This window comes from Triticum urartu, chromosome 2 (genome assembly GCF_003073215.2).
Source record: "Triticum urartu cultivar G1812 chromosome 2, Tu2.1, whole genome shotgun sequence".
NCBI classification, from domain to species: Eukaryota; Viridiplantae; Streptophyta; class Magnoliopsida; order Poales; family Poaceae; genus Triticum; species Triticum urartu.
In genome coordinates this window covers 19,548,635-19,576,353 of record NC_053023.1, presented here as the reverse complement: position 1 = coordinate 19,576,353, position 27,719 = coordinate 19,548,635, and the positions used below count along the sequence as shown (strand labels likewise).

The 27,719-nt window shown below is 46.9% G+C and overlaps 1 protein-coding gene across 4 annotated transcripts; it reads left to right on the top strand.

The window, feature by feature from the left end:
• The first annotated feature begins 8,096 nt into the window (after positions 1-8,096).
• LOC125535240 (UDP-glycosyltransferase 79-like) lies at positions 8,097-27,483 on the top strand. 4 transcript variants are annotated; one of them, XM_048698294.1, is made up of 5 exons: positions 8,101-8,272; positions 8,354-8,460; positions 24,626-25,509; positions 25,643-26,027; positions 26,904-27,483. In XM_048698294.1, exons 3-5 carry the CDS (start codon positions 24,694-24,696, stop codon positions 27,245-27,247), a joined length of 1,545 nt encoding a protein of 514 aa, XP_048554251.1. In that variant the 5' UTR covers positions 8,101-8,272; positions 8,354-8,460; positions 24,626-24,693; the 3' UTR covers positions 27,248-27,483. The 4 variants fall into 4 exon arrangements, 3 of the variants coding, with proteins under 3 accessions (XP_048554251.1, XP_048554250.1, XP_048554249.1); XM_048698293.1 differs by having other exon boundaries at positions 8,349-8,460; XM_048698292.1 differs by having other exon boundaries at positions 8,345-8,460.
• Positions 27,484-27,719: the final 236 nt, after the last annotated feature.

The following is a 27,719-nucleotide window of genomic DNA, read 5'->3' as shown; positions in this document are numbered from 1 at the left end:
GTAAAGTCACACAATTTAGTGTTATCTTGAGCCATCATGACAAGCAAGCAATCCAACACACAAGCAAACAAAAAGCAAGCGGGCAAAAAGAGGCAAATAGAGGAAGAGAGGGAGGATAGAGAGAGAGGGCGAATAAAACGGCAAGGGTGAAGTGGGGGAGAGGAAAATGAGAGGCAAATGGCAAATAATGTAATGCGGGAGATAAGGATTGTGATGGGTACTTGGTATATTGACTTTTGCGTAGACTCCCCGGCAACGGCGCCAGAAATCCTTCTTGCTACCACTTGAGCACTGCGTTGGTTTTCCCCGAAGAGGAAGGCATGATGCAGCAAAGTAGCATAAGTATTTCCCTCAGTTTTTGAGAACGAAGGTATCAATACAGTAGGAGGCTACGCGCGAGTCCCTCGTACCTGCACAAAACAAATAAATCCTCGCAACCAACGCGATAAGGGGTTGTCAATCCCTACACGGACAGTTACGAGAGTGAGATCTGATAGATATGATAAGATAATATTTTTATTATTTTTATGATAAAGATGCAAAGTAAAATAAAAGCAAAGTAAAAGCAAAGGAAATAACTAAGTATTGGAAGATTAATATGATGAAGATAGACCCGGGGGCCATAGGTTTCACTAGTGGCTTCTCTCAAGAGCATAGGTATTCTACGGTGGGTGAACAAATTGTTGTTGAGCAATTGACAGAATTGAGCATAGTTATGAGAATATATAGGTATGATCATGTATATAGGCATCACGTCCGAGACAAGTAGACCGACTCATGCCTGCATCTACTACTATTACTCCACTCATCGACCGCTATCCAGCATGCATCTAGAGTATTAAGTTCATGAAAATAGAGTAACACCTTAAGCAAGATGACATGATGTAGAGGGATAAACTCATGCAATATGATGAAAACCCCATCTTGTTATCCTCGATGGCAACAATACAATATGTGCCTTGCTGCCCCTACTGCCACTGGGAAAGGACACCGCAAGATTGAACCCAAAGCTAAGCACTTCTCCCATTGCAAGAAAGATCAATCTAGTAGGCCAAACCAAACTGATAATTCGAAGAGACTTGCAAAGGTAACCAATCATACATAAAAGAATTCAGAGAAGATTCAAATATTGTTCATAGATAGACTTGATCATAAACCCACAATTCATCGGTCTCAACAAACACACCGCAAAAAGAAGGTTACATCGAATAGTTCTCCACAAGAGAGGGGGAGAACATTGTATTGAGATCCAAAAAGAGAGAAGAAGCCATCTAGCTACTAACTATGGACCCGTAGGTCTGAGGTGAACTACTCACACTTCATCGGTGGGGCTATGGTGTTGATGTAGAAGCCCTCCATGATCGATGCCCCCTTCGGCGGAGCTCCGAAACAGGCCCCAAGATGGGATCTCGTGGATACAGAAAGTTACGGCGGTGGAATTAGGGTTTTGGCTCCGTATCTGATCGTTTGGGGGTACGTAGGTATATATAGGAGGAAGGAGTATATCGGTGGAGCAACAGGGGGGCCACGAGGGTGGAGAGCGCGCCTGGGGGGGGCTAGGCGCGCCCCTACCTCGTGGCCTCCTCTTTTGTGTCTTGACGTAGGGTCCAAGTCTCCTGGGTCTTGTTCGTTGAGAAAATCATGTTCCCGAAGGATTCATTCCGTTTGGACTCTGTTTGATATTCCTTTTCTTCGAAACCCTAAAACAGGCAAAAAAACAGCAATTCTGGGTTGGGCCTCCGGTTAATAGGTTAGTCCCAAAAATAATATAAAAGTGGATAATAAAGCCCAATAATGTCCAAAACAGTATATAATATAGCATGGAGCAATCAAAATTATAGATACGTTGGAGTCGTATCAAGGCCCGTGCGCACCCCCACCCCCGTCCTCCCTCGGCTATTGACTCTTGGCACTTCTGTGCCAAGCATGGCCGACAATTCATGAAGGGATGGGGTGCCAACCTGGGGCGTGACCTCTGCGAACGTAAGAAGGCCTTGTTGGCCGCCATCCAGGCTTTAGACTTGCGTGCTGACTCAATCGCCCTCTCTCCAGATGAGTGGCTCTCTCGCTATGACTTAGAAGACCTGCCCTCCGTCATCTACACTGATGAGGAGGCTTATTGGCGCATCCGCGGGGCCCAAAAATGGGTCTTGAAGGGCCACGGGAACACGGCCTACTTTCAGGCCATCGCGAGCGGCCGGCGTAGACGCAACACCATCCCCCTTCTTTGGGATGGTGCCTCCCTCTTGCAGGACCCCCGTGACATTCATGGCCATGTCGACGGTTTCTATAGGTCCTTGTTCTCTGCCGCTCCTAGGAAAGGCCTCTCCCTGGCGCCTGATTGCTGGACCGGCACCCAGCTGGTCTCTGATGCGGAGAACGCGGCCCTCACAGCCCCCTTCTCCGAGGGCGAGGTCTGGGCTGCCATTCGAGGCATGAATCCCACCTCCGCTCCGGGTCCCGACGGCCTTCCGGTGGAATTCTTCCAGTCATTCTAGAATGTGATTAAACCTGAGGTCATGGCCATCTTCGATGAGTTCTATGTTGCGTCCATCGACCTCGGGCGTCTCAACTATGAGATCATCTCGCTCATCCCGAAGGTTTCGGGCGCCTCCGTCATGTTGGAAATATGCCCTAGAGGCAATAATAAAAGCTTTATTATTATATTTCCTTGTTCATGATAATTGTCTTTATTCATGCTATAATTGTGTTATCCGGAAATCGTAATACATGTGTGAATAACAGACACCAACATGTCCCTAGTAAGCCTCTAGTTGACTAGCTCGTTGATCAACAGATAGTCATGGTTTCCTGACTATGGACATTGGATGTCATTGATAACGAGATCACATCATTAGGAGAATGATGTGATGGACAAGACCCAATCCTAAACATAGCACAAGATCGTATAGTTCGTTTGCTAGAGTTTTCCAATGTCAAGTATCTTTTCCTTAGACCATGAGATTGTGTAACTCCCGGATACCGTTGGAGTGCTTTGGGTATGCCAAATGTCACAACATAACTGGGTGACTATAAAGGTAGACTACGGGTATCTCCGAAAGTGTCTGTTGGGTGACATGGATCAAGACTGGGATTTGTCACTCCGTATGACGGAGAGGTATCACTGGGCCCACTCGGTAATGCATCATCATAATGAGCTCAAAGTGACCAAGTGTCTGGTCACGGGATCATGCATTATGGTACGAGTAAAGTGACTTGCCGGTAACGAGATTGAACGAGGTATTGGGATACCGACGATCGAATCTCGGGCAAGTAACATATCGATTGACAAAGGGAATTGCATACGGGGTTGATTGAATCCTCGACATCGTGGTTCATCCGATGAAATCATCGTGGAGCATGTGGGAGCCAACATGGGTATCCAGATCCCGCTGTTGGTTATTGACCGGAGAGTCGTCTCGGTCATGTATGCTTGTCTCCCGAACCCGTAGGGTCTACACACTTAAGGTTCGGTGACGCTAGGGTTGTGAAGATATGTATATGCAGTAACCCGAATATTGTTCGGGGTCCCGGATGAGATCCCGGACGTCACGAGGAGTTCCGGAATGGTCCGGAGGTAAAGAATTATATATAGGAAATGCTGTTTCGGCCATCGGGACAAGTTTCGGGGTTATCGGTATTGTACCGGGACCACCGGAGGGGTCCCGGGGGCCCACCGGGTGGGGCCACCTGTCCCGGGGGGCCACATGGGCTGTAGGGGGTGCGCCTTGGCCTACATGGGCCAAGGGCACCAGCCCCACTAGGCCCATGCGCCTAGGGTTTCCATGAAGGAGGAGTCCAAGTGGTGGAAGGCACCTCTAGGTGCCTTGGGGGGGAGGGAAACCTCCCCTTGGCAGCCGCACCTAGGAGATTGGATCTCCTAGGCTGCGCACCACCCCCCCTTGGCCCTCCTATATATAGTGGGGGAGAGGAGGGACTTGATACACCAGCCCCTGGCGCCTCCCTCTCTCCCCGTTACGTCTCCTTTTCGTAGTATAGGCGAAGCCCTGCTACTGTGACGCCCTGCGTCCACCACCACGCCGTCGTGCTGCTGGATCTTCATCAACCTCTCCTTCTCCCTTGCTGGATCAAGAAGGAGGAGACGTCTCCCGTCCCGTACGTGTGTTGAACGCGGAGGTGCCGTCCGTTCGGCGCTGGTCATCGGTGATTTGGATCACGTCGACTACGACTACATCATCACCGTTCTTTTGAACGCTTCCGTGCGCGATATACAAAGGTATGTAGATGCATCCAATGACTCGTTGCTAGATGAACTCCTAGATGATCTTGGTGAAACGAGTAGGAAAATTTTTGTTTTCTGCAACGTTCCCCAACACGTCATTCGCCAGTTTCGTCCAATCACGGTCATCAACGTGATTTTCCGGATTCTGGCTAAAGGGTACGCCAATAGGGTGACCCTCCTCGCTGACCACGTTACCCACCCCAACCAGTCCGCCTTCATTCAGGGGCGGTATATCCTGAATGGGGTGCTTGTTTCTCATGAAGTCCTCCATGAGGTTCGATCTAAACACCTCAAGGCGGTTTTCTTGAAGATTGATTTCCATAAGGCCTATGACACTATTAGTTGGCCCTTCCTTCGGGAAGTTGTGCCCCAGAAGGGCTTTGACGACCGTTGGATCACCAGAGTTATGCAGATGGTCTCTTGCAGTCGCACTGCCGTGAACATCAATGGGGAGATCAGCCCTTACTTCCCCACCCTCTGTGGGGTTAGACAAGGCGATCCCTTCTCCCCGTTCCTGTTCAATATGGTGGTGGACACGCTTGCCGCCATCCTGGATAAGTCTAAGGCTGCTGGCCATACTCCCCACCTGGCTGGCGGCTCCGGGATTTCCCTCCTCCAGTACGCCGATGACACCATCATCATGGTCGAAGGCTTAGAGTCGGACATCTCCAATCTTAAGTTCCTTCTCCTCTGCTTCCAACAAATGTCTGGCCTTAAGATAAACTTCGACAAGAGTGATGTGATGGTGATGGGCTACTCTTCGGCCAAGTCCCTTGCCATTGCCAACCGGCTCAACTGCCGCCTCGGCCCTCCTTCCCCATGACCTACTTGGGAACGCCCATTAGCGACTCTCGGCTCACCGTCGCAGACCTCCGCCCGACCGTGACCAAGCTTCAAAGGCGCATCGAAGCTTGGCAGGGTAGATGGTTGTCAAAGGCGGCTTGGACTATTCTCATTAATTCATCCCTCTCCAGCCTCCTCTTGTTCCTCATGAGCTTCTACAACCTTCACGACACTCTGCACCACGAGATCGCCAAAGTCCAGTCTCATTTTTTATTGGGCAGGCGACAACAATAAGCAGAAATACCATATGGTCAGCTGGCCTGACATTTGCAAGCCAAAGGAACAAGGCGGCCTTGGTATCATGTCCTCCAAGCGCATGAATATCGCCCTCCTATCCCGCTGGCACTGGCGCATCTCGCAAGGCCATGGTGGCCTCTCGCTCGACATCATCCAGAACAAGTACCTGCGTGGACAGCCCCTTGCCTTTTGTCAGAGATCTGGCGGCTCACAGTTCTGGCAGTCGGTCGTCCAGATTCTCCCTATCCTTCGCATCAGGACTTCCATCTTGGTGGGGTCCGGCACGGCGACTTTGTTCTGGTTTGACCGGTGGGCCGGAGACACCCCCTTCGCCGCGCGCTTCCCCGACCTCTTTTCCCTCTCCGTAGACCCCCTGATCTCAGTTGAGAGGGCCCTTATTGACTTAGGCCTTGCTTTCCGGAGGCCATTTGGCCCCCCGGAGTCCACTGCTTGGCGTGAGTTACTAGATTGCGTTGCTCTCCACGAGCCCGTGGTGGACGGTGGCCCGGACCAGGTGAGATGGCGGCTCAAGCCATCGGGCCAATTCTCCACCAAATCTCTCTACCAAGTCATCGCCCCCTCCTCCGCCCCTTCCCCCCTTTTGACGGTGTGGTCCATTCGCCTACCTCTGAAAATCCGGATCTTCATGTGGCAGTGGATTCGCGGTCGGATCCCGTCTGGCGTTGAGGTTCGCAAGCGCAATGGTCCGGGCACCGGACTTTGCCCGCTTTGCGATACCCCCGAAGACTCGAATCACATCTTCTTTTCCTGCGTTTCCGCACAATTCGTGTGGAGCTACTTCCGCGAGGTGGTGGGTGGAAATTGGTGCCACACCAACTTCCCCGATCTGTATGCCGAGCTCCAGGCCTCCCCCTTGGCTTCTCGCCACATTAGGTGACTTGAGATTGGGGTCATCGCTTGGACCCTCTGGACGATCCATAATAAGCTTGTGATCCAGCATGCTCCTCTACGACGGGATTCTGACGCTATCTTCAAACTGTCTGGTTTCTTGCAGCTTTGGCGGCCGCTTAGCCGCCCTCAGGACCGTGACGCCATCTCTGCCTTCATCGCCGACCTCCGCTCGATGGCTGTCCGTCTGTCTCCGCCGCCCCCGCCGCCTCCGCCGGAACCCGACTAGGAGCTTGTCTGGCTCCTCGGCGCTTTTCTTTTAGTCTTTTTGGGCTTGTTGAGCTGCGCCCTCAGCAGAACCTTCATACTTATTTGTGAGACTTGGGTGTGTGTGTGTGTGTGTATTTGAATTAGTCCTTGTATGTGTGCTCTTGGCGGTTTGCTTTATTTATAAAGCGGGGCGAAAGCCTTTTTCGGTGTTGAGTTGTTCCCTCAGCATTAACCTATCGTACCATGTTCGTTTGCTACCTGTCTGCTGTGTGTGTGTGTTGTGCTGGATCCTTGTATGCTCTTGTTTGGCTCTGTCGGTTTGCTTTATACATAAAGCATGGTGTAGCCGCTGCGGTGGCCGTCCGCGACGCTGATGACTCGACCGTCGAAACGTTGATGCGGCGGCGCGGGGATGAGAATTGGAGGAGGAGGCGGTCCATCGTCGGAGGAGAGGGAGCTAGCTAGGGTGCTAGCCAGAGAATGAGGAGAGAGTGAGGGCTTTTCAATTGGAGCGAACCCTCGCGTTCCCCATTTAAGACGAAGGCATCGTTTGCCGACTTTTGGAACTCAGCATAACAAGGCGCACGGTCAACTGGTCAATTGCATGAGACCCGGTGGCCCACCTGTCAGTTTTTACCGAGTTTTCGACACACAAAACTTGGCAAAGCCGTGACGCCTGGTATTCTGATTTAAAAAATGAAAAATGTAAAATGTTTACGAGTGCGCTGAGGACAAAACTCGACAAACCTGGGACATGTGGAATTCCGATTTAAAAAAATAAAAAATAAAATGTTTACCGAGTCTCCGTTAACCAAAACTCGGCAAATAAAGGCCGCCGTCACGGCTCCGTCGACTGTTGTACAGCAGGGCCCACTTGTCAGGCTTTGCCGAGTGTATTTCTGCAGAAACTCGGTGAACATGAGATTCAGCCGAGTTTATTAAGTTCGCCTAGTTGTTTTTCATTGGAACCTAGCAAAGGCACAGCTCTACTGAGTTGCTTATCACTCCCGAGTCCAATTTTGGATTAAACTCGGCAGACAGAAGTTTGCCGAGTTCCCGATAGAATGAACTCAGTGAAGTGTCGGAACTTGGGTCAAAACCAGATTCTAGTAGTGTTTAGGTATTTTGAATACTAATATACAACTTGCATGCTGAGCTTGCTACACAGGAGCGTATTGTACTTGCATACATGATAGATCATAGAAGAGCTGTCCTTCTATTCGATCAGGTGGTGAGAAACATTTCAGGAGAGGTAATATTCAGTAGTACTTGTCTAAGTTAATTTGACATGCATGCGCGTGAATCCCTGTAATTTTGTTTACCTTGGAAAGTTTTGCTAGTTTATCTGAGAATAATTGATGACAGACTGGTGAATGTATCTGTGAAAGTGGTTCTGGTTGTGATCCTGCAAAAGCAGAAAGATGTAGTTGCTGGACACGGAGGTAGACTAGGACAGCACCAACCACAGTGCCCTTTAATTTTGTCACACTTTGAGTGCGGAGGTTAGCTTGTTGGGAGTTGCTGGGGTAATTGTTTATCCCTAATCATGGAGTAAACAATAGTATATTAAAGCTTTAGTACGTACACGACAGCTTTGAGTGCTTTTCTGATGGAGCAACTTTGGAGTTGTTGGTTGGTGATAAGACTATCATCCTGCGGGAGAGTCTCCCTGCTCTAGTTTTGCACGTACTGCTAGTTGCTACAGCAGAGCTCGATTGGAGACATACCTCTCACGCTATACCTTTGGCTCTGAAAGGAAGAAACTGCAGAGAGAGCACAAACCTGCATGGCCATCATGAAGGCAACTCGACCAGACTAGTACATGTGCAGGTCTCTCCTACTCTTCCTCTTCTTCTCCTCCTTCTTGCTCTTCTTTCAATATCTGAGAACTATTATCTGCAGCCAGCCCAGCCATTGGTGATGTCGTTATGATGAATTTGAGCTCTGCGTAGTTCGTTGAGATGGAATCTAAAGCTGAATTTGTCCCTGTTAAAGGCTCGCACGGATGAAATAAAACGGTATTGCTTCACCATACTTGTTGTACCCCTCCTTTTTTTTGGTTGCGTTATGTACTCCTATTTCTGATTTGTTCATGTTCCTATTTCGGATTATGCTGCATCTGCACACGGGTGTAACGGAAATTTGAGAAAGCCTAGTTTCGTCTATTGAACTACATGCAGCTAGAGAATATGGTTGTCTTGTGTGTGTCCCATAAGGCCATGTGGCGGTGACGCTTGGTCCTCGCAGGCGATGAATCGGCCTCTGGCGGCAGGGTGGTATTCTAGACAACCAAAGAGTGGAGAAGGTCTTTTCGTCAAAAAGAAAAAAAGGGTGGAGAAGGGGATGTGCTCTAGGAGGGTTTTGCTATTTGTCTCTTTTTTTTCTTAGCGAGAGAAATTTTTGATCTATTCATAATCAATTATGTTAGTGCAGAAAACACCAGATGTAACAAAAACTACAATCAGATCCGTGGACCACCTTTCGTTGACTATAAGTACTGGCTCAAGCCAAAGGAGTGCCATCGTCAATACCCTTCCTTCAGCACAGTTTGAAGATAAGGCCTAGCCTAGACAAGGTAGCAAGCGACAGAAGATTACATCGAATAGTTCTCCACAAGAGAGGGGAAGAACATTGTATTGACATCCAAAAAGAAAGAAGAAGCCATCTAGCTAATAACTATGGACCCTTAGGTCTGAGGTGAACTACTCACACTTCATCGGAGGGCTATGGTGTTGATGTAGAAGCCCTCCGTGATGGATACCCCCTCCGGCGGAGCTCCGGAACAGGCCCCAAGATGGGATCTCGTGGACACAGAAAGTTGCGGCGGTGGAATTATGGTTTTGGCTCCGTATCTGATCGTTTGGGGGTATGTAGGTATATATAGGAGGAAAGAGTACGTCGGTGGAGCAACAGGGGGCCCACGAGGGTGGAGGGCGCGCCTGGGGAAGGGGGGTAGGCGCGCGCCCCCTACCTCGTGGCCCCCTCCCTTGTTTCTTGACGTAGGTTCCAAGTCCTCTGGATCATGTTCGGTGAGAAAAATCACGTTCCCGGAGGTTTCATTCCGTTTGGACTCCGTTTCATATTCCTTTTCTTCGAAACCCTAAAATAGGCCAAAAAAACAGCAATTCTGGGTTGGGCCTCCGGTTAATAGGTTAGTCCCAAAAATAATATAAAAATGGATAATAAATCCCAATAATGTCCAAAACAATAGATAATATAGCATGGAGCAATCAAAAATTCTAGATACGTTGGAGACGTATCACTGCCGGACCGCGAGGTAGGAGTTCTTCGGCTGCCGTGTCGCGGGGGAGGACGGGGAAGTCCTCAAACCGGCGTAGGGGCGCGGCGGAGGGTGCATCGGGGGACCGGCGACAGCGGATCGGGCCCGCGGAGGACGACGGGGACACCTCGGCGGCCACCTCGCTGGCTTTGGGCAAAAAGGCCGCGATAAACCTCTTTTTGGCCATTGGCTACTCAAGATCCCCGGCACACAGGTAGAGGTTGAGGATGGAGGCGCCGGCGATGGCGGCGACCTACCAATGGTTTCGAGGGTTGTGTGTGTCTGTGTGAGCAGAGGTTGTGTTTGAGGAAATACTGCGGCAACTAAAAATTTTACTCGGAGGGAGTAACAAGGCGGGGCTACTGAAAATTTGTATCAAGGACGAGCAGATATTTTTTAGATTGCGAGGGATGCAGAGGCAGGAGTAAAATGCCGGGGCTACTGAAAATTTGAATCAAGGGACTAAAGCAGAGAGGGATGCAGAGGCGGGAGTTTTGGGGGAGCGAGCTAGTGTGCTTGACGCGCCGGCTACGGACTGTAGCCGACGCACCTTCTCGCGTAAGCCATAGGCATACTATACACCAACGGTGCTCCAAGATATTTTTTACTATATCTCACACGGTTGGTGAGAATAAACAGTGTGGGATCTACTTGATTTGAATTACAAAATGGTGCATACAAATTGGTTGAAAAATCAAACCTGTGTCCTTGAGTGCATGCTTAGGTCCCATGGAAGAAATGGGAATGAATTTTTCGGGGTTCGTTTGGCCTTTTTTATACATTAACTGGGTTTTCTAGGCATTTTATCTGCATAATTCAAATTTGAACTACAAGCACATGCTCCAATGCACTAAAGTTGGTTGAAAAATCACATGTGTGTCGTTGGGTGAATTTCTAGGGCCCATACAAGAGATGGTAATGAAATTCAAACACCATGGCATTGTTGATTGCCGGCAAAACGTTGAGATGCCTAGTTTTTAAATTCTAGTAAATCCAAAACTCGTCTGAAATTCATGATACTTGGCATGCTATCATGGAGCGGCATCAACATGCCGTGGTGAAAATTTTGTCCCATTTGGGGCAGGTTCGGGTAGAAGCTTCTCACAAACAAGAGCTTCTCACAACAAGCATGATGGTTTCGATAGGGAAAGTACCACCTTTGGTGACGGAACGATACCCGTTGCCTCTTATTGCTTTCAAAAAAATTTCTAGTGTCAACATAGAACAACAGGAGTTTTGTGTTCAATCTTGGAATTTTTCGGGGTTGGTTTGGCCTTTTTTATACATTAACTGTGTTTTCTAGGCATTTTATGTGCATAATTTAAATTTGAACTACAAGCACATGCTCCAATGCACCAAAGTTGGTTGAAAAATCACATGTGTCATTGGGTGAATTTCTAGGTCCCATGCAAGAGATGGGAATGAATTTCAAACACCAGGGCACTGTTGATTGCTGGCAAAACGTTGAGATGCCTGGTTTTTAAATTCTAGTAAATCCAACAGTCATCTGAAATTCATGAAACTTGGCATGCTATCATGGAGCTGCATCAACATGCCGTGGTGAAAATTTTGCCCCATTTGGGGCAGGTTTTGGTATAAGCTTCTCACAAATCAGAGCTTCTCACAACAAGCATGATGGTCTCGATAGGAAATGTACCACCTTTGGGGATGAGACGATATTCGTTGCCTCTTATTGCTTTCAAGAAATTTCTAGTGTAAACATAGAACAACAGGAGTGTTGTGTTCAATCTTGGAATTTTCCTGGGTTCGTTTGGCCTTTTTTATACATTAACTTGGTTTTCTAGGCATTTTATCTGCTTCATTCAAATTTGAATTACAAGAACATGCTCCAATGCACCAAAGTTGGTTGAAAAGTCACATCTGTGTCCTTGCGTGAATTTCTAGGTCCCATGCAAGAGATGGGAATTAAATTCAAACACCAGGGCACTGTTGATTGCCGGCAAAATGTTGAGATGCCTGGTTTTTAAATTCTAGTAAATCCAAAACTCGTTTGAAATTCATCAAACATGGCATTCTATCATGGAGCGACATCAACATGCCGTCGAGAATTTTTTTCCCATTTAGGGCAGGTTCGGGTATAAGCTTCTCACAAACCAGAGCTTCTCACAACAAGCATGATGGTTTCGATAGGGAAAGTACCACCTTTGGTGACAGAACGATACCCGTTGCCTCTTACTGCTTTCAAAAAATTTCTAGTGTCAACATAGAACAAGAGGAGTTTTGTGTTCAATCCTGGAATTTTCCGGGGTTCGTTTGGCCTTTTTATACATTAACTGTGTTTTCTAGGCATTTTAGGTGCATAATTCAAATTTGAACTACAAGCACATGCTCCAATGCACTAAAGTTGGTTGAAAAATCACATGTGTGTCCTTGGGTGAATTTCTTGGTCCCATGCAAGAGATGGGAATGAAATTCAAACACCAGGGCACTGTTGATTTCCGGCAAAACATTGAGATGTCTGGCTTTAAATTCTAGTAAATCCAAAACTCGTCTGAAATTCATGAAACTTGGCATGCTATTACGGAGCGGCATCAACATGCCATGGTAAAAAAATTGTCCAGTTTGGGGCAAGTTCGGGTATAGGCTTATCACAACAAGCATGATGGTTTCGATAGGGAACGTCCCAACTTTGGGGACGAAACGATATCCATTGCCTCTTATTGCTTTCAAATATTTTCTAGTGTCAACATAGAACAACAGGAGTGTTGTGTCATTTTTTGTGATTTTTCGTGGTTCGTTTGGACATTTTTATGCATTAACTAGGTTTTCTAGGCATTTTATGTGCATAATTCAAATTTGAACTACAAGCACATGCTCCAATGCACTAAGGTTGGTTGAAAAATCTAATATGTGTCCTTGGGTGAATTTCTTGGTCCCATGCAACAGACGGGAATAAAATTCAAGCACCAGTGCATTGTTGATTGCCGACAAAACATTGAGATGCCTGGTTTTTAAATTCTAGTAAATCCAAAACTCGTATGAAATTCATGAAACTTGGCATGCTATCATGGAGCGGCATCAACATGTCGTGTTAAAAAATTTGTCCCATTTGGGGCAGGTTCGGGTATATGCTTCTCACAAACCAGAGATTCTCACAACAAGCATGATGGTTTCGGTAGGGAACGTCCCACCTTTGGGGACAGAACGATATCCATTGCCTCTTATGGCTTTCAAAAATTTACTCGTGTCAACATAGAACCACAGGACTGTTGTGTCAATTTTTGGGATTTTTCGGGGTTCGTTTGGACATTTTTATGCATTAACTGAGTTTTCAATGCATCTATGTGTATAATTCAAATTTGAACTACAAGCACATGGTCCAATGCACCAAAGTTGGTTGAGAAATCACATGTGTGTCCTTGGGTGAATTTCTAGGTCCCATTCAAGAGATTGGAATGAAATTCAAACACTAGGACACTGTTGATTGCCGACTAAACATTGAGATGCCTGGTTTTTAAATTCTAGTAAATCCAAAACTCATCTGAAATTCATGAAACTTAGCATGCTATCATGGAGCGGCATCAACATGCCATGTTAAAAAATTAGTCCCATTTGGGGCAGGTTCGGGTATATGCTTCTCACAAACCAGAGCTTCTCACAATAAGCACGATAGTTTCGGTAGGGAACGTCCCAACTTTGGGAATGAAACGATATCCATTGCTTCTTATGGCTTCTAAAAATTTACTCGTGTCAAAATAGAACCACATAAGTGTTGTGTCAATTTTTGGGATTTTTCGGGGTTCGTTTGGTCATTTTTATGCATTAATTGAGTTTTCAATGCATTTATGTGCATAATTCAAATTTGAACTACAAGCACAAGCTCCAATGCACCAAAGTTGGTTGAGAAATCACATGTGTGTCCTTGGGTGAATTTCTAGGTCCCATGCAAGAGATGGTAATGAAATTCAAACACCATGGCACTGTTGATTGCCGGCAAAACGTTGAGATGCCTGGTTTTTAAATTCTAGTAAATCCAAAACACATCTGAAATTCATGATACTTGGCATGCTATCATGGAGCGGCATCAACATGCCATGGTGAAAATTTTGTCCCATTTGGGGCAGGTTCGGGTAGAAGCTTCTCACAAACAAGAGCTTCTCACAACAAGCATGATGGTTTCGATACGGAAAGTACCACCTTTGGTGACGGAACGATACCCGTTGCCTCTTATTGCTTTCAAAAAAATTTCTAGTGTCAACATAGAACAACAGGAGTTTTGTGTTCAATCTTGGAATTTTTCGGGGTTCGTTTGGCCTTTTTATACATTAACTATTTTTTCTAGGCATTTTAGGTGCATACTTCAAATTTGAACTACAAGCACAAGCTCCAATGCACTAAAGTTGGTTGAAAAATCACAAGTGTGTCCTTGGGTGAATTTCTTGGTCCCATGCAAGAGATGGGAATGAAATTCAAACACCGGGACACTGTTGATTGCCGGAAAAACATTGAGATGCCTGGTTTTTAAATTCTAGTAAATTGAAAACTCGTCTGAAAGTCATGAAACTTGGCATGCTATCATGGAGCGGCATCAACATGCCATGGTAAAAAAAATTGTCCCGTTTGGGGAAGGTTCGGGTATAAGCTTCTCACAACAACCACGATGGTTTCGATTGGGAACGTCCCAACTTTGGGGACGAAACGATATCCATTTCCTTTTATTGCTTTCAAATATTTTCTAGTGTCAACATAGAACAACAGGAGTGTTGTGTCATTTTTTGTGGTTTTTCGGGGTTCGTTTGGACATTTTTATGCATTAACTGGGTTTTCTAGGCATTTTATGTGCATAATTCAAATTTGACCTACAAGCACATGCTCCAATGCACTAAGGTTGGTTGAAAAATCTAATATGTCTCCTTGGGTGAATTTCTAGGTACCATGCAAGAGATGGGAATGAAATTCAAACACCAGGGCACTGTTAATTGCCGATAAAACATTGAGATGCCTGGTTTTTGAATGCTATTAAATCCAAAACTCGTCTGAAATTCATGAAACTTGGCATGCTATCATGGAGCGGCATCAACATGCTGTGTTAAAAATTTTGTTCCATTTGGGGCAGGTTCGGGTATATGCTTCTCACAAATCAGAGCTTCTCACAACAAGCATGATGGTTTCGGTAAGGAACGTCCCACATTTGGGGACGAAACGATATCCATTGCCTCTTATGGCTTTAAAAAATTTACTCGTGTCAACATAGAACAACAGGATTGTTGTATCAATTTTTGGGATTTTTCGGGGTTCGTTTGGATATTTTTATGCATTAACTGAGTTTTCAATGCATTTATGTGCATAATTCAAATTTGAACTACATGCACATGCTCCAGTGCATATAAATTGGTTGAAAAATCAAATCTGTGTCCTTGGGTGCATGCTTAGGTCCCATGCAAGAAATGAGAATGAATTTCAAACACCAGGGCACCGTTGATTGCCGGCAAAACATTGAGATGCCTCGTTTTTAAATTCTTGTAAATCCAAAACTCGTCAGAAATTCATGAAACTTGGCATGCTTTCATGGAGCGGCATCAACATGCCATGGTAAAAAATTTGTCCCATTTGGGGCAGGTTTGGGTATATGGTTCTCACAAACCAGAGCTTCTCACAACAAGCATCATGGTTTTGGTAGGGAACGTCCCACCTTTTGAGGACGAAACGATATCCACTGCCTCTTATTGCTTCTAAATTTTTTCTCGTGTCAACATAGAACAACAGCAGTGTTGTGTCAACTTTTGTGATTTTTCGGGGTTCTTTTGGACATTTTTATGCATTAACTAAGTTTTCAATCCATATGTGCATAATTCAAATTTGAACTACATGCACATGCTCCAGTGCATATAAATTGGTTGAAAAATAAAATATGTGTCATTGGGTGCATGCTTTGGTCCCATGCAATAAATGAGAATGATTTTCAAACACCAGGGCACCGTTGATTTCCGACAAAACATTGAGATGCATGGTTTTTAAATTGTAGTAACTTGGCATTCTATCATGGAATGGTGCCCAACATGATGTGGTATTTTTCGTGTCCATTTTGAGAGAAGGCGCACTCGAATAATGATAGCCAACAAAGGCATTTTGAAAAAATAGCTGCCACTTAATATCTCAAATGTTTGTATAATTCAAAATGTGTGCGTTCTGTTAACCATTCACGTGACACCACGTGTCTTGGTTTTTATGGTTGTAGGAGGTGCCGTGCGGACAGCTGCTTGATCTTGACTGAACGGGAGGCGTGCGAGCGCAGTCCGGTGCGCAGGCTGACCGAAAGGCGTGCAAGCTGTCCTCCAATGCATAGGCTCACCGGGAAGCGTGCGAGCTTTACGCTGCGCAGGCTCACTAGGAAGCGAGCCCTTTGACTTCCATGGCCGCCCGCCTTCCTCTCCATTAATGGCGCCTGAGCCGCTATTTAATACGGACGGCCTTACTTTTCGCCTCCCATCCCCCCCCCCCCCCCGAGACCTCCACCGCCATCGCGCGGAATGATCATCTGCCACTAGTCTTCAAGTTTTGTGAAGTCGACTCCAAGCCGGAGGAGATAGAAAATAAGGAGGAATGGGGCCTCATGGACATGGCCCAGAACGAGCTGGCCGCGGCAATTGCTTCCCCCGCTCCCGTCCCATCTCCCATCCACGCGCCCGCGCCAGCGACCATCCCCGTAGCATTAACGGGCTGGTCGCCGAGCAGTATCGCAGAGCTGGGAGCCGCCGGCGTCAACGAGGTCTTCGCGGACCCGCGCGAGCTCGTGTACATGCCAGCGCCCGTGCCCTTGCCCGTGTGCGCCCCTCCACCCACCGTGTCGCAGGCCCCCGTGCATTTGCCTACATCCGTCATGCCCGTGCGCGCCCCTCCACCCACCGCGGCGCCGATCCCCATGCATTTGGCTGCACCCGCCGCGCCCGTACGCTGCCGTCGACCGCTACCTCTCAGCGGTGCCAGTTGCCGTCCTCCCGCGCCCGGCCCGTCGATCGCGCGACGACGTGATGTTTGATTTACAAGTGAAAAACATTTTGTGTTGCCTTGAAGACTTCAACAACGGCGTCCCGGAGGACAACGACGACAACGAAGGCGCGGCATGCCGCCTCCTCCGTCACCGGAAATAGTTTTTTGGGGTTTAATATTGTATCTCGAATTCTTGATCATATGAATGTAAATTCGTAGTGTGACTGAATGAAAGATATGGTTTGAACGAATTTGTGTTTTTCTCTCTTAATGTACAGACTTATCAAACTATTTTCTTTTGAAAAAAACATCAACGGGTTTTAAATATAAAACACTCATCGCAAACGGTTTAGTTAGAACACCCGTATGCAAACCGATAGCTTCCCCAGGAAGCCAAGGGAAAATGTGTTGAGCAGGATTTCTGCATCCCTTCAACGCAAACGGTTGTTTTGCATGACCCGTGTGCAACCACATACAAACAATTGGGTAAGATTTGCATATCTGTCATTTTGGGTATGTTGCCATTTCTCAAACTGGAAAGATTGACATTTGCTTATCTAGTAGCATTGCCATTTGTCAACCTTGTAACACTGCGATTTGTCAAAATATGCAGCTACAAATCACTAGCACTATCTAATTTTTGCAACTAAAATCACTAGCACTATCTAATTTTTGCAACTAAAATCACTAGCACTATTCATATGGACACCACTAGCAGGCCTGAGTTCATGGACGCATACGCAAATGTACCATTGATTACATACAACAAGTCATCAACCCACAACGAGAACGAGGATACATGTTGGATTATAGATCATTTCCAACAAAACATTCTAGTAAAAAAATTCTCACACAACAAATAACAAAGCGATGAAATGAACTTCAGCTCAACCACTCGTCGGCGTTGGAAACGCTTGCTTTGAACCAGAAGTGATTCTCTGGGAAGGGCCAGCTACTGTCAATCTCGAGACCAACACTGGACTGATCATCCAGGCTGAAGCGGCCTATTTCAATACCCATATTGGGACGGTAGGGAAGCATAGTAATGTTCGAGGTATAGATACAGTTGCTTCTCATAAATGGTAGCAACGTTGTGTTAACAGCAACTGGATCGCCTTCCACCATCATTGGATAGTTTTGTCCAAGGAAGAGTGAGTTTCCTCCAAGACTTTCAATACTGAACCAGGGAGAAGGTGTTGGCGCTAGTACACTAGTATCCATCCCGAATACCCTGCAACGGATGTTGGAACAGGTCAGGAGAGTGCGACCATACGAGACAACACCTGCTTCCTTAGTAACATCAGTAGTGCCCCGTATACAGACAAGAAGAGGTGATCCATCAGAATAAGTTGCTAGGCGCCACTAAGTATATGGGTCCTACTCGTCCTCATGCTCGTGAATGAAATTTTCAAGTATAGGTGGTGGAATGTTCACAGGACCTTGGAAACACAAGAAGGTTAATTAGTAAAGGGAAACTAGCTTACCCGCATGCATGTTGATGAAACAATTATAATTACGGTGGAAGACAAACATACCGAAATCATGAGGATTCCATGCAAAAACAGTGCCACGAGTGGTGGCAGCAAACACAAGACCCTCGTATTGAATTGCATCACAGTACTCATCCATGTATAGAACATGATTCTTGAGCAATATCCATCGAGTCGAACCATGAAGGATGGCAACAAGCTTGTCGAAGATAGCGACAACATAAGCATTCCTATAACCCCAAGAGCGGTTGGGAACTCGACAAATTGCTATCTTCCATAGACGACAGTCAGCATGATCGTATTTGAACTCATGTAGAATACCGGTGTACTCGACCTCTGGGCAGTCGTCTGAGATTTTTCAAAGGGGAACCCGGTGACGAGTGTACACATTCATAAGTTCCCACTCGCAGTTGTACCCAATATGAACAACCCAATCTCCATTTGCGCCTACCCAAGCCTTGCCCTCAAGCGATGGCATCTTAACATCATACGTATCATTATCAAGCGGCATCAACTTACACAAGGCGATGCTTCCCTCGTCCCCGCACCAGTTAGCAGGGTCATGACGAAGAAGATAGGGGAGATCAAACCGCTCCTGAACCCTTGGGTTCCTTGTAATGATGTTATTAGTTGAGTCGAGAATGGTCTTGAACGAACCTGCCATGCTAGCCGAGGTGATGACATCGCACCGATCAATGAGTTCCTCCGCCGCGTCATTATTTAGATCGGGGCAAGAATAACGGGGTCGTTTCCGACTTGTTCCCTCCATGGACAAGATGATGAAACAATGGCAGAAGGAAGGGTGAAGGCAAATGGAGGAGGGAGGAAGAGCTAGCGTGCGGCAGTAGTTCCAAATCGAGAGGGAAAGGCAAAGAGTCGGTGGATGGTTGCCACGGTACACGAAGAGGCGCCTGGGGAGTGAACGGTTGCCATAGAGGTCACACACTGACGGCAAGGGACGAGTGAACCACATGCAATCCTATAGCACAACACACATGTCTTGTTAAGTTGAACCGTTTCTGTACTCTTGTGTCAACGCAAATAGTTCATCCGAGTTAACCGCATGACGTATATCCCGCACACCTTGATCTGGCTGACCATTTCTTTTGTGTTGCCTAATCACAAACAGTTCATCCGAGTGAACTATATCCTGTATATCGCACACACCTTCATCTGGCTGCCCGTTTCTTTTGTGTTGCCTAATCACACACAGTTCATCCTAGTGAACCGTGCGCTGTGTATCGCACATGCCTTCATCTGGCTGCCCATTTCTCTTGTTCCTCCTCAATGCAAACAGTTACTTGAACTAAACCGTATGCCCTTCATCGCACACGCAACTAAAACCTGAACCGTGTTTGATGCATCTGTCACTGCAAACGTTTTATACATTTCTAACAGTTTTCATACAGCACCATTTGGTATTATGGCATCGCACACAGTTTCTCGAAGGGTCTCTAATTGTAGTGTCGCATTAGCAGTATCCTGTAGTAGTGAAAACTAAGCACCTCTCCCATTGCAAGAAGAACCAATCTAGTTGGCCAAACCAAACCGATAATTCGAAGAGCAATACAAAGATACCAAATCATGCATGTAACAATTCAGCGAAGATTGAAATTATATTCATAGATAATCTGGTCATAAATCCACCATTCATCGGATCTCGACAAACACACCGTAAAAGAATATTACATCGGATACATCTCCAAGAACATCGAGGAGAACATTGTACTAAAGATCAAAGAGTTGATGTTATGGACCCATAGGTCGGTGGTAAACTACTCACGCTTCATTGGAAGGGCAATAGAGTTGATGTAGAAGCCCTCCGTGATCGAATCCCCCTCCGACAGGGTACTGGAAAAGGCCCCAAGATGAGATCCGAGGGGCCCACAAGCCCTCGAGGCGCCCCGCCTTAGGGAACGCCCCGCCTTAGGGAACTCCCCTGAGGCTTGTGGCCTCCTCGGGACTCCTCTGACTTCTTCTCCAAGTCCTACGATTGTCTTCTGGTCCAAGAAAAATCATCGCGAAAGCTTTAATCCATTTGGTATTCCTTTTCTGTAAAACTCAAAAACAAGGAAAAACAGAAACTGGCACTAGACTCTAGGTTAATAAGTTAGTCCCAAAAATAATATAGAATAGCATATTAATGCATATAAAACATCTAAAATAGACAATATAATAGCAAGGAACAATAAATAATTATAGATATGTTGGAGACATATCACTCCGCAGTGCGAAGGGGACGTTAGGTGTTACCATTGACTGTAATAATACCCTTTGGTCCTAGAATTTTAAGATTTTGTTATGCACAACCCAGGACTGCGTTGAATCGGGCGAACGCAATTCGTCCGCGCAATGCGCGATAACCGCTCAAAAAAGGATGATATCGAAGATCAAGTCTTCGCTTCAGAAGTTCTTAGGAGAGCCGAGGAGTACCTCCAGAGTGATGATCCCCGAGCATTGTGCCTCCACACCTTGTATTATACCATGGAAAGTGGTGTTGCTGGGCTTGATCCTTAATGGTTCGATTCCCATCTTCCTGAGCGTGTCAGCATAGATCAAGTTGAGGCTGCTACCTCATCCATAAGAACTAATGTTAATTGAAACCTGTCTACAATGGGATCGAGGACTAGGGCTACCTGCCCTCCGTGACGGATATTGGTCAGTAGGTCATGCTTGTGAAGGTGATTGGCCAAGCCGACCACAAATTGTACTTCGGAGCTATAGGCTCTAGGGCGTATACGTCCGGAAGTGCGCATTTCCTCTCCTTATTAGGGATGTGTGTGGCATAGATCAAGCTCACCTCTTTTACCTCATGAAGGAATTTTTTTTGGCTTCCATTATTGGGCCTGCGAGATTCATCCTCATCCTCTCTACGAGACTGGCTCTTGCCTTGGCTTTTGACTGCAATATTTTCGGCCTACTCAATAACCTAGCAGTGTCAGTTATTATGATTTGCAGGTTTATTTGAAGTGCCATGTATTTGGCAAGGCTTGTGGAGGATTTTATCAAGTGGAGTAGGACCGTCCTTGGATTGTTGAACCTAGCGTTGACTGTTGCGTCCTCGGTGTCACTGCCACTATTTTTATGCCAGCGCTTGTTTCTGTTGCGCTGAGGCCTGCCGTTGCCATCGCGCACCTTCGAGGTGCCGACCTCGCTGCCATGAGTGCTACGAGCCAACTAGCTATCCTCGGCCATGCAAAAGCCGGTCCTAAGAGAGATAAGGGTCGCCATGGTTCTAGGCTAACTTGTCCGAGCTGTCGCTCCAGCCGCTTGTCCTAGATACTATGCTGGAAAGTGGTGGTGACTTATGTGTGAGGACAGTCGACTATCTAGTTCATTTTGGTTAAGAACAGATTCCAGAACTTCCTAGCGGACTCGCGAGGCTGCTGAATAATGTGGTTAAGGTCATCGGTGTCCGGGGGCCGAACATACGTGCCTTGGAAGTTTGCCCCGAAGGCATCTTTGAGCTGCTCCTAGCTCCCGATAGAGTTCTCAGGCAGGCTGTTGAGCCAGTGCCTTGCCGATCCTTTAAGCTTCAGCGGAAGGTATTTGATGGCGTGGAGATCATCTCCCCATGCCATATGAATGTGGATAAGGAGGTCCTCAATCCAGACAGCCGGGTCAGTAATTCCGTTGTAAGCTTCGATGTTTACGGGTTTAAACCCTTCGGGGAACTGGTGTTCCATGACCTCGTCTGAAAGCATATTGGGTGTGTAGGCCCTTGAAAGTGAGCCGCTTCATGTCAGATATCAAGTGGCATCCAGTTATAAGATTGCTCCCGAGCCCCACCATACCTGTCTAGCGAGGCCTTGTAGCCGTCCTAACCAACAGGTGCGTGTCCTCGTGGTCCGTAGATGGATCTTGCCGGGACTAGATTTGCGTTTAATTGCGTTCGCAAATCGTACGTCTCAGATCAAGGTCGCAGCTCAAGGTCTTGTTAAGTTTTGATAACCTCTACCCATTTGTCATTGAGGGTGTTTTTATCAGCTTCGAGCTGTTTCTGATTCTTTTTTCAAGCTATGGGCAATTGCGACGAGTCATCGCCAAAGCCTTTCTTGCTCATAGGGGTCCTCGGGAATGATAAAATCCTTGGGTCTGAGGCTGACATCCTCCTCAAACTCAGGGAGGTAGTTACTTTACTCCCTATCCTCAAGATCTTCGGGATCCCCATTATCAGACATCCATGTAGGGCCATTAGGCTATGTGGCGTTATTATCGTCGCCCTTGTCCTCGACATCGTCCGGAGCGGTGCCATTATCGGTGGCCTCCGTATTGTTCGTCTGGCTTTGCCCCTTTCGGAACCCTTGGGTCGACTTTGAGGACGTTGGCGCTTCGAGGAATCTTTTTTCTTCTTCTCGTATTCCTTAGGAGTGTCGACCATGTAGACGTCGTAGGTGGAGGTTGCGGCCCAGCTGCCATCATGTGATATGGCCATGGGCGAAGCCGCTCGCGATGTGCCATCGACATCTTGATCCATGCCGGTCGCCTCGTTAGAGGCATAGTTCAGTACGTCATTTAAGTCCTTGATAGTAGCGACTAGGTGGGTGGTGGGAGGGACGTAAATTTCCCTATCGTTGGCTTTACATCCGATTTGATCATAGACCGAGGATGAGATCGCCAGATTGTGGATTTGATCTAGCATCTCGTTTAACTGCGAGAGATCCTCAGTGTCCATGGTCTGACTGTTGGCCAGATTGATATGAAATATGCTCTGTGGGTTTCTTGACGCAACTTCGGAGTCTTGGCTAGCCAGGGTTGACTCCTGGTCCGCCGGCAAGGAGATCGGTCGCAAGTTTAATACCGGGTCCAAGGTCGGACTTGACTCGAGGTCAAGATCTGATGAGATAGTGGTCGGATCCGTGCTTGAAGCAAGTTCCGAGGTGACAATGACCGGCTCTATATCCAAGGTTGGTACTGATGCGAGATTTGGCCCGAAAACTAGATCAGGGGTCGGCTCCTGGGTCAAGGCCGTGGTGCTCGAAGAGTTCTCAAGACGATCTGGCATCCAGCCGGAGAGGGCGAGATGACCACGGGAGTCAGGATGTACTCGAGACTCCCGAACATGATGGCTCGGTCCGGGACGAAGCGCTTTCGACACAGTCGAGGCGTCCGGTCGAGTTGGCATGCAGAACGATGTTGCCGAACACAAACAGCGCCAGGGACGAATATGTCACTGCAGCCAATGTCACAGTTGATCCGCAAGCGAGCCATTGATCCTTGTTTATCACACAATTGGACCTGCATGGGTCATCATTGTCGGTGCTAAAACCGGCAGATCTCGAGTAGGGGGGTCCCAAGCTGTGGATCTAGGAACGACTCTGAACATGAGACAAAAGGCACAATGTTTACTCAGTTTCGGGCCCTCTCGAAGAGGTAAAACCTTATGTCCTGCTTTGATTATATTGATGATGGAGTATCGAATACAGGTTGACCTACCTCAAGACCGTATGTTGTGTTGTACACTATAAGGTGCGTTATCATGATTGTTCTGTCTCTATGGACTAAACCCTCCGACTTTAAGACCAGGGGTATCTAGGGTTACACATGGTCGGTTGCGGACTAATTAAGGACAAACATGTGATAGATGGAGTAGTCCACAAAGTATACACCAAGTCTTCGGCAGTGTTCGTCTTCATCACGTCTAGGTTCGACACTTCCGGAGTTCTTTCATGTGAGATCGATGGGCCATAAGCTCGACCCATGGACCGTGGGCCAACTAGGTTGGTATCCCTTAGTCCAAGACACCGTCACTAGGGCTCTTTCGTTCTACGGGGTTGTCTGGTTCTATGGGCTGTTTTGTTCTATGTCTTGGATTGTCACACTTTGCCACATTTTTTTGCTGAGCTTGCCTAAGGTTAGCTTAACAAAATGAAAGCCACACGTTGCCAAGTCGAAGAGAATCTTGTCATATTTTTTATGTGTATGTAATGTGGGGCTCAAATGTGGTTTGCCTAATGGTGGCTTGAACCAAACATCTACCTAAGTTTGTCATACATGCCTGACTTTAGATGTGACAGCCTTTGACAAAGTGAATCTCAAACCAAAGACATCCTTAGAGCCTGGTTAATAACACATCCAAAAACAGGCTATATGAAGTTGCCGGTCATCTAGAGTCAACCTAATAGCTGACTTGCACAATAGTAAAATTTAAATATGTGCTACTTTATTGATAGCTGACCCATCTTACAATCTCACAAAGTGTTTTGGGTCTCATGCTATAGCCGGCTCTTATTCTACGGTCCGCTTTCCGTCTCTCTCGTCTTCTCTCTCCTCCAACTAAGTAAAGATATAATATTTTAGTCCTATAGCCTGCTTTTCTCACCCTATATATTGTCTTTGCTCTTGTCTCAAACCAAATAGCTTCTCCTTTCTGCTTTGGGCTACGACCAGACTAGTAGTAACAAAATGACCCTCCATTATTTTTGTCATATTGATGCCGTCCAACCTATTGCAAGATGCCAGGATTCATGAGTCAGTAATAATAAAGATGTGGTTGTCCACTTCCCAAAAGCTCCAGAACCAATCTTGTGATGATACGATTGCACAAACAAACTCTAAAGTTTGGGAGGGAGTGGCTTTTTTGCTGTCAGGCAGCAGAAAACACTTGCCAACCTGAACCTCTGCACTTTCCTCTCAAGTCCAACGCGCGTCACTCGTCAGAAATGGAGACGACTTCCGATACCCCACGCTCCGTCGTCCGAGCAGACGGCGACGGCGGCGGCCATGTCCTCCTCCTCGCCTTCCCGGGGGCGCAGGGCCACCTCAACCCCATGCTGCAGCTCGGCCGCCGCCTCGCCTACCACGGCCTCCGCCCCACGTTCGTCACCACGCGCCACCTACTCGCCACCGTGCCGCCGCCCGCGGGCCCCTTCCGCGTCGCCGCCATCTCCGACGGCTTCGACCAAGGCGGGATGGCAGCGTGCCCGGACTTCCGGGATTATGGGCGCCGGCTGGCGGCCGCGGGGTCCGAGACCCTCGAGGCGCTCTTCCGGTCAGAGGCCGCGGAGGGGAGACCCGTGAGCGTGCTCGTGTACGACCCGCACCTACCCTGGGCAGGCCGTGTGGCGCGCGCCGCCGGCGTGCCGACGGCCGCGCTCTTCTCGCAGCCCTGCGCGGTGGACGTCGTCTACGGGGAGGTCTACGCGGGCCGCGTCGGCCTGCCGGTCGTGGACGGGAGCGCGCTACGTGGGTTGCTGAGCGTGGAGCTGGGTCCGGAGGACGTGCCGTCGTTCGTGGCGGCGCCGGAGTCGTACCCTCTGTTCCTGGACGCGGTGGTGGGGCAGTTCGATGGGTTGGAGGACGCCGACGACGTGTTCGTCAACTCGTTCCATGAGCTCGAGCCCAAGGTGAGGTCCCTTGGGCGTGCATCCTACCTGTTTGTTGTTTTGCCCGAGCCAAAGAAAGATTGATCAAAGCACATCTGGAGGAGAGACGTGATCCTCAACTCATAAAGAACCTTATTATGGATGATCTAAACAGGAGGCGGACTACTTGGCATCAACATGGCGTGTGAAGACCATTGGCCCGACACTGCCATCGTTCTACCTGGACGACGATCGGTTGCCATCCAATAAGACTTATGGGTTTGACCTCTTCGACAACACAGCACCATGCATGGCATGGCTGGATAGGCAGCCCCCTTGCTCAGTGGTCTATGCCTCCTATGGGACAGTCGCTAACCTCGACCAAGCCCGGTTAGAGGAGATAGGCAATGGATTGTGCAATTCCGGCAAACAGTTCCTCTGGGTTGTCAGGTCCGTTGATGAACACAAGTTGTCTGAACAGTTCCGTGACAAGTGCAAGGAAAAGGGGCTAATTGTTTCGTGGTGCCCCCAGCTTGAAGTTTTATCTCACGAGGCCACAGGTATGAAATGATGTGTACAATTGGAATGGTATATTTACAATCAATTGCATTATTTTTGAAGCAAAAAAGGAATGTGGGTGTAGCTATGGAGTTTTGAATGTGTTGACATGACTAGATGAACAAAGCAAGCCTGAGGAGAGGAGTTCTCTGTATGCAAGGTGTTGCATACTGTGCGTCGTGATATTAATATGTTAAAAGACATGTTTGCCCCCCCCCCCCCCCCCCCCCCAAATTAGTAATTGCAAATTGAAGGTGTTAGTTTTCGGTTCCAGCATTACAGTACAGTCTACAATGCCAACTATCTTGAACGACGTTACCCCCTGCTGTATGGTTGATGCCAACTATTTTCATGACAGACAAAGTTATTGTTTAAAGGCAGCATTTACAATATGAATACAAGACTGGAAAGTTTTAGATGCACAGTTACTGTCATAAAGTACGAACTATAATTCCATATCTATTTATCTTGGCCGTAACTAGAGAAGCCTGCACGAGGATAAAATAGAAAGAACAGATTAATTTACTGGTCATGCTTCCTTGGTTGCGAATAAATTTAATTTATTGTTACTGGAGTTTGTAATAATTGGATCCTAGAATAGCATAGTTCCCTGGCTCCTATTTTTTGGTTCTGCACTACGACATAGATGAACTAGAGTACTGTTTCCATAACGTCAAAACTTATATTTATATTCCTCCTTCAATTATCCTACCTTAGGGCCATTCACTGATAAATTATTTTTTTCTAGAAATTAAACCGCATTCACTAAAATAGACTATAAAGGAGGTGTTTGTCCTGCATATTTTGTAGTGAACATATTAAGTAATCCATTCCAAATAACTACGCTATTGGTATATACTAACACATCAATTGAATAGGTTGTTTCTTAACTCACTGTGGATGGAACTCGACAACAGAAGCAATTGTTACAGGCGTACCACTTTTGGCAATGCCTCAGTGGACAGATCAACCAACTACAGCAAAGTACATTGAGAGTGCATGGGGGATTGGTGTGCGTGTGCATCATGATAAAGAAGGTATTGTGCGAAAGGAAGAGGTAGAGAGGTGCATTAGAGAAGTCTTAGACGGTGAGAGGAAGCAGGAGTACATGAAGAATTCTGCTATGTGGACGAGAAAGGCTAAGGAGGCAATGCAGGAAGGAGGAAGCTCGGACAAGAATATTGCTGAGTTTGTGGCGAAGTATTCTCCAACTACTAGTTGATGTAAAAAAAAATCTGTACTTAGGTGTTATATTTGGATACCATTGAAGAGGTGAAATGTGTGGTTTTCTTGTGTGATGGGAAACTAGAGTTTGCAGGCGAATATATTATAAAAATTGACAGATCTCTCGCATATTATCAGATCTCTCGCATTTTCTCTATCTAATATGTGAATCTTGGGGGTGAACATTTGTCGAACAACATTACGTGTGAGTATCATGTAGTACCAAAATTGTATCTGCACACTGTTGCACTAAATGGATGTGTTCTGTTTTATCATATGAGTGAGAAAACAAATAAGAGTAAGATATACAGTAAAAGTACGCCCTTCCAAGGATATGAACACAAATGTAATACATTTTTCTTTTTCTTTCTGCATCATCTTTAATTTTGATATCTATCTTTTCTCAGGCACGCACCCAAATGCATTTGTATGTATAAAATCTCCCTAATAATAAAGCACGGATTAACTCC

What these genes read in the sequence shown, in the direction of transcription:
- LOC125535240 (XM_048698294.1), top strand. Translation starts at nt 24,694, where the DNA reads ATGATACGATTGCACAAACAAACTCTAAAGTTTGGGAGGGAGTGGCTT. An exon ending in TCCATGAGCTCGAGCCCAAG is followed by an intron (nt 25,510 to 25,642) that starts GTGAGGTCCCTT and finishes TGATCTAAACAG; the next exon opens with GAGGCGGACTACTTGGCATC. An exon ending in TTTATCTCACGAGGCCACAG is followed by an intron (nt 26,028 to 26,903) that starts GTATGAAATGAT and finishes TCAATTGAATAG; the next exon opens with GTTGTTTCTTAACTCACTGT.